Source organism: Melanostigma gelatinosum (genome assembly GCF_949748355.1).
Source record: "Melanostigma gelatinosum genome assembly, chromosome: 15".
NCBI lineage: Eukaryota > Metazoa > Chordata > Actinopteri > Perciformes > Zoarcidae > Melanostigma > Melanostigma gelatinosum.
Window position 1 is genome coordinate 13,229,565 of NC_136648.1, and position 9,642 is coordinate 13,239,206.

Consider the following 9,642-nt stretch of genomic DNA (forward strand, 5'->3'; position numbering starts at 1 on the left):
TATACTCTGCAAAAACACATTCTGAATGCTGATAGATAAGACTTTACTTATGTTCTTTTCATGCTTCAGTCATCAAGCTTTCTTTTCTCCAAATGTTTCAAAAGGAGCGTCTTAAAAATAGAATGTTGCAGATTCTGCGACAGCTGGGGCTGACACACACACACCCACACCCACACCCACACCCACACACACACACACACACACACACACACACACACACACACACACACACACACACACACACACACACACACACACACACACACACACACACACACACACACAGTTGCAACAGGTGCACACATTCACACATTGTAATTCACCTGATGCAGTACATGCCTTGTATGGACGACTTAATACTGACAATTCTCTGATTTGGCTCCTCTCCACCTCTTCGATAAGATTTGGGTCTTACCAAATCCTGTCATCATTGTAATAGTTTGTCAAGAATATATATATATATATATATATATATATATATATATATATATATATATATATATATATATATATATATATATATATATATATATATATATATATATATATAAAATGATTATCATACAGTTCTGGGTCACATGTTTAAATCTTCATTCGTCAAGATAGTGCAAGCCCTCTGCATCTTCTTCCTCTTCTGTCAGGTTTTCGGTCGATCACTTTGCTACTTCCTGACCCAGTTCTCCTTTATTTGCATAAAGTTAAAAATGTCAAAATTCATATCCCTCCCTTTTCTGTTGCATGCCCCTTTCATTCTCCCTGCTATCCATCAATGTCTTGGAAGGTGACTCACATCCTATTGAAATTGAGCAACAGAGATTTCCCCAAGCTGCATTGCACTTGGTGGGTTTTTACAGTAGGGGGCAGAAGCAATACCCTGCTTTCACTGTGGTGTGCACTGCTCATAGATTGTTTTGCTAAGTTTTGCAACCTGGCATCACACACACCTCCATTGTTTGTTTACGTTCTTGTTCCTGGAAGTCGGTTCCTTGCACCTCACTTTTGATGCCGTCACACGCCTTGTGAAAGACAGGGACCAACCTCTCGTCGGTCATGTCACTCGGCCAAGTCACAGAAAGAATTTATGACTCTAATCGCCTCATCTGACACAGTCACAACCCGGCATAACACTACTCTAAGATTGGGAAACCATGGGGCCCTTTTCCCCAAATTTGCAACGCGCTTAGGGGCCGCGGACCCCCTGTTGAAGACTTCTGCTCTATAGCATCACAGTGAGCTTCGCCTTCGAATGTTTACCCTAAAGTCACACCAGAGCAACCAACGCCAACCACAGATGACAAGGGGCACTTGCCCTGCACACACCACCCATGTGCACACCACTGGTGCACACGTCCTTTGAAAGCACCTGTAGTTTCATCACCATGTATTGAAATATTTGATCAAATACATATTTGAGTTTGTTGATATTGCTTAACAGATATATTATCATACAGTAGGTCTAAATTGTATTTCTGAGCCTTTTATATGTCCTAGCAGGCTACATTGTACTATTAGGCCTCAAACTGAAATGTTAATGTATCCTTTATTAATTGCTCCAACAGGCAATTATTATTTCTCCGAGCACAATGTGTTTTTTTTATTTTTAGCCATACAGTTTCCCTGCAAAGCCCCATAAAGACCATGCCACGATGAAGGCAGCAGCAGCAGCAGTCTGTAGTTGCGTGAGGCAGCTCGAGGCAGAGGGGCGGGGAGGGGGCGCAGCAGGAGCGCACGTTCATCAGCGACCACCGACAACCGGGGAAGCTTCCTCCGTCAGCATCGCGGCGTGCACCGACACACGACCGGGAAGATGGTCGCGGTGCAGACGTCCCCTAACTCGTCCCCGTCGGCGGAGTGGATATGCTGTCTGGATAAAAGGTGGGTGAATTACGCTACACGAGACACTTCCACGCACGCAGCGATGACTGTGTTTTCTCAACCGCTCTTTCATTCATTCGCGTCAACGTGGATCAATCGCAACCGGCGATCGCTGCGTGTGCAGAGTGTGAGTGTGCAGAGTAATGGCACGACGGGCTGTTGTTTTCAACCTGCTATAGGTTACTGTCATTTCCAGGGATACCTAGCCCTCAGACTGTGATGGTAAAGGCTGCAGTGCCTAAAAAAAATACACCCTCTCTGTCTTGCATCTGCACGGTCGAAAAGGCGTTGGTGGCTTCGAGGATGTCTCCACACTGCATGGGCTGAGAGATGGATTATACGCACATGGTTTATGTCTTTCTGCTTAAATCAAACAGTCATACATTTTTTAAATACCACCATGGCGTGCATGTTGGAGATTTTCTCAAAATATGGATTTGTGGCAGACATGTGTTGTTGTTTTTCTTATTCTTCCATTTTTGACACAATGCTGCATGTGAGGGAGTATTTGTCTGATCTGACTGAACAGGTTAGAATCATTTAACAGCCAGTTTACAGAATAATTGTGAACAACTCTTCTCAATCCAGAAGCTGAAGTGTTTCGAAACCCTTTTAGTCCTTTACTGTGTCTGTCCAGTTAACATTAAATGTCTGTGCCCCAAAAAGCACACTATCCAAGGGAGAGGGCTTGAATAAATGAAGAGGATGAAAGGTCAACCATACACTAATTACTGTAGATGATGCACCTCACACCTCAAACAAACAATGATGCATAAGTCGTGCCACCGTACAGCTCACACCCACACACACTGTAGCCTACACACCTCGCTATGACACATCCCCGCGTTACTATTGGCAACCTGAAGCTACCATCTTGTCTTCTCATCCTCACCTGTCATACCGACTGCATACGTGATCTAAGTGCTGTTATGTTCTGTCATTGACAGAAGTAATGAAGTGTAACTACCGATGACTTTCATCATTAATCTGATTGTCGTTTTCTCGACAAAATATCTGTCTATCTAAGATGACAGCTTCCCAGTGCTTGTTTTATTTGGACCAAGATCTAAAGATATTCAATTTTCGATCATAAAAGATTTAAATAACTACCAGCTATTCATATTTGAGGAGCTGGAGCCACTACATTTTTGCTTAAATAATTAATTCAACTGCCAATCAATTTTTTCTCGATGAGTCGTCTAATTGTTTCACCGTTAGTCAAGTGTGACTTGTTGTTGGATGTGGAGATTTGAGTAACATATGACATGAAATCACAGTGAGAGGGGTGTGATTCTTACTGTACTGACATGTTTACAGTCTGGTGTTTACGACAAATCAAGCTTATGTCAACAGTAACTGTTGACGTGAAGAGCGGGGGAAGCTAAAAGAAAGACAGAGGTTAAGATAGGACTGTCTCTAACACACATGTCCAAAGACATTTATTGCCAGTGAGTGTGAAGTATGTGAGATAAGATGAGATTTATTTTGCCCCAGGCAGGTAATAGACGGTCCAGTCAACACACGCACAGCACTGGTCCAGATGCCGGTTGAGGTTTAATGTCAGTCTGCTGCAGGAAAAATACAATCACAGAACATCGTGACCAGTTCACACACAGTCTGACACAAAAGAAGAAAAAAAAGTCTTCAGTTAAACCTACGGTCTCATATAGATATTATGTAGGTTCATTTGCAAATATGACGAGGCTGGATGAGTAAATTTACGAGTACTTTAATATTCAGCGTGTTTAACAGGATCGCAGTTTGGTAGCGGTCGTGCGGATGGGTGTCAAAGGAAACGTGCATACAATTCAAGGGTATCTCTGCTACAGTCATGTGTTCATCTGCCAGCTCGGGGAAATCTGTTGTGTTGAGGCTGTCTGACGTTTTGGCTGCCTGCCACAAATCAACCTGTGATTTATTTGTCTGGAAACAATGATTTTTTTTTCTCTCCCAGATGGATGTTTCCTGAAACAGTCTGCAAGAACCTTCTGGTTGTCTCTCGATTTTCTCGTCAGTGTGCCGGTCGATTTTGTAAATCACGCGCGCGCGCGCGTGTGTGTGTGTGTGTGTGTGTGTGTGCAGCCATCATTTGTGGTTGAAAGCTGAGATCTCTGCTGACATACACAGCAGGAGGCTGAGGAAGGGAGAAGTCAAAGAAGAGAGACAAGAGGGATGGAGGGAGAGGGGGATAAGGTGAACAGCTCTCAGGTCACATGCGTCTCTCAGCAACAGGGGAGGCAGATTCCTCTGGACAGGCAGGGAACGAGCAAAGCGCAGGACAACGACAAAGACGACAAGGATTCGACCAGGGGATTATAACTGACGGATCTTAACAGTTTCACTGTAGACGGATAGGTGAAGGGTGATGCCGGTATTGCCCATTCAACCCTGTGGAGTTAACCTCCCTGTCTCCCCCGATTGCAGTGTGTGGGAGTCCACCTGTCTACACCATTAACCCCCAGCCTACACTGGGATATGACGCTCTGTCGGAGCACCGAAGGCCAATACACAGGCAGTGGGAGGATGATTGGAGGATGAGTCAGAGACAAAAAAAAGGGATAAAAAGACAGAGAGAGAAGGCAAAGACACATCTGTAACAGCCATGAGCTCGTGGCAGTTGTGGGACTGGAAGATTTGCCTCAAGGCTAAGTCTGTGTTTATCTGGGAGTACCGTCCTGGCTACGGAGGACAATCTACTGCTCGGAGACACAAATACATTTGTGTTTATCTCTGTATGTACATGTGCGTGTGGGTAAGAGGGGAGTCATCGCTGCCTGTGAGCTTGCAAAGCAGGAATAAAGGGATAATAATGGGTGGATGGTGAGCACAGGTGGGTCTTAATGGATACAAGGAAAAGTGGATGTGCCAGTAAGAGGACAAAATGGGTAACTTAAAGAAGAAGAGGGCAAGTCTTGGAAGGGGGAGAGGAGAAAAATGGATGGAGATTAGAGAAGCGTTTAGTGGAGGCAGACAGAAAAGAGAGAGCTGGAAGGAAGGGAAGAGAGCGGAGGGAGGAGAGGGGATAGAGCGCCTCTCCTGTGTGAAGGAAGGCGCACACAGTGCATTAGCTATTCTTTATGAACACACACGCGCACACATGCGCAAGGATGGGAAAATAAGTGAATGAATGGGGCTAACTGCAGTGTGTGTTACTCTGAGGCGTATTGGCTCTGTCGTTTTTTCTCCACCACATGGCGGCGCAGAATGTTTAAGCTCTCAGATCAAACTTCTGTGGGTTCTCCCATGTTGACGTCCAATAATGATGTGCTTCTGTGTGTGTGTGTGTGTGTGTGTGATTTAAGTGTATTAGGAATAGCAGCAGTACAAATGAGATCTTACATCAACACCCTGTGGGGGGTCTGAGCCGAGAGGAGTAACGCCTGCAGCTTTCCACTGTTATCGTTGAGACACCATGACGAACAATGAAGCAGCGTGCACACACACACACACCCACACACACACACACACACACACACACACACACACACGCACACAGACATGGGTAACACTAAAACCACGGAGCTTGATTTTATCTCTGGAGGACAATTCCAACCATATTGTCATGTTTCAGTCCATTAACTGCTGATATTTAACATCACCGTTAGCCACTTTCCAAAGATTCTTGATTGATTTCTTACCCTCCATGCAGCAACAGACTCGCTTAAAATAGATAATCCATCACAGTGAAAGTTATACATCAGTTAATCACTTTGTTTAAATAGTTTTGCAGTTAATTTGCCAAAACATGAAAAACCACCGATGAGGTTCTTCAACACCTCATGTTCGATCTGTTCTTCCCTGCACAGGCCCTCTGAGCGCTCGGGAGAGGATGTGGACATTATCCTGACCAGATTGAGAGAGGTCAAAGCCTTCCATAGGTTCCCGCCTCCGCTCTTACTGCAGATCTGTGCCTGTGCCTTCTATGAATGCCTGGAGAAAGGCATCACGTGTATGTACATGTGTACACACACACACACACACACACACACACAAATGGTTGGATTATGAAATGAAATATGGATTTGGTTTGGAGTATGACAACAGATGTTTTTCTCGGTGTCATGCTCGGAATATCTCTCCATATAAAGCATCGTCATGCAGTATGTTCAGTGTGTTGTTATTTTAGTTCATGTGTACACAACTCTCCACACACAAATCATGCAAGCCTTATTCAACACATTTGTAGAATATACATGTTACTTATTGCATTGTTGATTAATCTGTCGATTACATTTAAAATTATTGTTCAGTTTATAATTTAGATATTATATATATCGATGTTCTTACTCATAAAAGAGAGAACATCTTTCCCAAATTTCAGAAGCTGGATCCGGTGAATGTCTCGCATTTTTGCTGAATAAATGATTTTCAAAAAAAAATCAACGAATATGAAATACGGTAAACAAGATTTCGCTCAAACCTTTGCAACTATTTTTTTAAATTTGTTTAAACCTACAATACAGTGGGCACATCCTGCTTTTTTAATTAAGCATAGATAACAAAAACTCTATCTATTTGGGGACAAAGTTATTTATGTTACACAATAATTATCTAATATCTAAAGCACAACTTAACTCGTCTTTAACAGACTGATTTTTTCGGCATACTGATTTTTATGGTTATTTTTTTGTTTCACATTAACACGAGGTTTTGAAAAATACTCAATATTTTGAAACAGAAACTTTGTGTGTTTTAGAAATTCAACTAAAATATCCGAACCAATGTAAAGGTCTGAGTAAGCTGCACTTTACAGAGTTTTATGTATTTTACTGTCCGCAGTGTTTCGACAGGGAGACATAGGAACCAGCTGGTATGCTGTCCTGTCTGGCTCTCTGGATGTCAAAGTGTCAGAAACTGCCAACCACCAGGTAAGATCAGACTCAAGAGAGTTTATTCCCACTAAGCTGTTAACGCGGCCAATGAAAATGAATCTTTGAAACATGTTGGGTCTTTTAATGATTCAGCCACCATAATAAAGGCTTTTTGATACTTCCGTCCTTGTTGTTTTTAACATTTTAGAGGGCCTGGATTGCCTTCCTGTTCATCCTAATAAAAATGAATATTCCATGAATATTCCCATTTATATACAACCGTGCAAACTGTTGACTTGTTGGTCTGTACAACCAGTGAACAGTGTACTGTGGGGCCGTGTGTCGCAAACGACCATACAATTGAGAAACATTTTCTGAACGTGCTGTATACATAAAACTCAGATGATATCGGCATATCCCACACGTCCTAATCGGAAAATGCTCCTTTCGGAATAAGGCCTAATTCAGAATATTCAAACGGAACATGCTGTTTTTACGACCCACACCAAATTCGGAATATTGCCATATCCTGAATTAGCTCATGTCTTCCTGCTTAAATATGCCAAAGCAAAGCTGCCACAGCACAGAAAACCAGTCCACTGAGAATTGTGCTTTCTGCTGCATGTTTTACCCTTCATGTGTGGAAAAACGGTTAAACTGTACAGTACATATAGAGGAGAAGAGGGACGTGTGGGGAAAGAGAAAGGATTTGTTCCCAGTTAAAGACAGATAAGAAGCCCCTCCATTGTGAAATGTCCTTTTCATGTATGTAGCCCTAAAGAGCCATTGGTGGCCTAGTTTCTGAGGCTATTTTTGAAATGTCAGTTTGGACAGCTGAAAAGGTATTTGTCTAAATCACTGGCGTGTGGTACTATCTGTGCACACGTTATTGCGTGTTTACTTGCCTCTAGCCTGCCCTCATGTTTGAAACCATTTGCATTATTTACCAGATATTAATCTGTCTGCTTTTCATGTCAGCAGAACTACGTAGTAAAACCATTGCTCATTTGATCTTATTTAAGCCTTCCATTGAAACACGTATTGACTCCTACACATTCATTGTCCAATAAGCAATAGTCAAATACAACGTGTTGCGTTTGTGTGCAGGATGCAGTCACTATCTGTACTCTTGGGATTGGGACAGCGTTCGGGGAGTCCATCCTGGACAACACGCCGCGCCACGCTACAATTGTCAGCAGAGAGACCAGCGAGCTGCTCCGTATCGAGCAGAGGGAATTCAAGAGCCTCTGGGAGGTGAGAGACGAACTGTATGAGCGACTCTGCTGCACGTAGCTGGGAGTATGAGCTGGAACGTCATGATTCAGCATGAACTCTGTCTTATAGCGTACCGAAAGCTTTCCATCTTTGAAAAACGTTTCCACACAACCTACCACTGTAATTGTGTCTTTAACCACAAGGGGGCTGTCCACCATAACGGTGCCTTTCTGTATCCACCCGTTAGCTTTACACGTCAGGTGACGCGCATCACTGAGCTGATAAAGGCATGGAGAGAGAGAGAGAGAGAGAGAGAGAGAGAGAGAGAGAGAGAGAGTGTGTATGTACAATTCATGCCTTTATGTGCTTTCTGTGTTGTGCTGGATGTGTATTGTTTTCAGAGCTTGGTGTGGCTTAGTGCAGTATTTACAGTACAAGGGATGATGCATCAGGAGCAATACAGTTATGTGCTGTATGTTTAGTGCAGGCAGTGTAGTGGGAATCTAAAAATATCAAAAGCAGGGATCCCTTTTTATTGTTTGACTCAAATGCATAAATATGTCTAAATATGACTCCTTACACCTCCGTGAATAAAACGCCTGTGTGTCAGGGTTTCCTCCTGGGCTCCGGTACTTATGCTTTCATTTCAACACATTTTGATTGTGTTACCACAGTAAAGAGGAGGGTAGATAGTATCCTACGGCAATGTGACTAATCCTCATTCGGCTTTTTTTCATTAAGAAATTGTAGAACTATGCAGTGAATGACATTTTGACAGGTCACTGCAGGAAAAGCACAGGAGTAATTAACATCATTACTTACACCTGTGCTTTTCCTGTTATTACAAATCAAACTGGCCTATTGAGATAAAGAACGGGTTACAATGATCTGTATTCATGAATATATGGTACAAAAAGATATGACTTCTACTTGCAGTAGATACCAATCAAATGCAGACACTGGGGGCATTACAATAGGCAAGAGTATTAATATTGGTATATTACAGATCCAACTTCCATCAATTAAACACATCACACCTAAGAGGGGAAAAAAACATGATACTGTTGAATTGATTGTCTTCGATGGAATATAAAAACTCAGCAGACATTATGACACAGAGGCTGTATCATACACATTGGAGGATTCAGCAGTCAGTAACATGGCGTTGTAGTAGTTTCTGCTCCGTGGGCCTCCATGTCAACGTTACTCTCTCCGTCCATTGGGTCCCTCTCAGAGAGGAGTAGCCGGCAGAGCAGTGAATCACTTTGGTGTTGCTTCACAGTCGGCACCCAAAGGCTACACGCGTCTGCCCTGTTGTTTGGTCAGGCAGTTTGTTAATTCTGTCAAATCCAAATCTGTTAGTCTCTAAATGTATTCAATTTTTATCAATTTGTATTCTCTCATTATTGGTTTCATACGGACAATTTGTCAAAGGTTATTTTATCCTTAATTGTAGGGGAAGTTGTTTTGCTTGTTCTTGTTCACATTGAGGTCAGAGTTCCAGAAAGATAATGAGTGCTGAAGGACATTTACTCTCTTTACATGGGTACAAATGTTTCAAAGGCCATTGTAAAGGTGCTAAACTCTACATTCAGAGCATTTCTATGATTGAGGTATCAATAAAAATGTTTTCTTGTGACTCTAAAATGAATATGACTGTGGGCATTGTTTTATTTCTGTTGACAAACCCTCTTTGTAAAAGGGTTCTCTGTAAAAAAAACCTGTCTTAATGGCTTTTCTG

General features: G+C 42.5%; 1 protein-coding gene across 1 annotated transcript in view; it reads left to right on the forward strand.

Annotated features, from left to right (window-relative positions):
• Positions 1-1,807: 1,807 nt before the first annotated feature.
• The window catches only part of LOC306788711 (rap guanine nucleotide exchange factor 4-like), a gene marked incomplete at its 5' end in the record, with an annotated part of 23,128 nt that continues 15,293 nt past the window's right edge, over positions 1,808-9,642 (forward strand). The window contains 4 exons of the mRNA XM_079284314.1: positions 1,808-1,875; positions 5,682-5,824; positions 6,655-6,743; positions 7,794-7,940. Of these exons, the coding sequence (XP_079140440.1) occupies positions 1,808-1,875; positions 5,682-5,824; positions 6,655-6,743; positions 7,794-7,940 (447 nt within the window). The remainder of the gene's footprint in view (positions 1,876-5,681; positions 5,825-6,654; positions 6,744-7,793; positions 7,941-9,642) is intronic.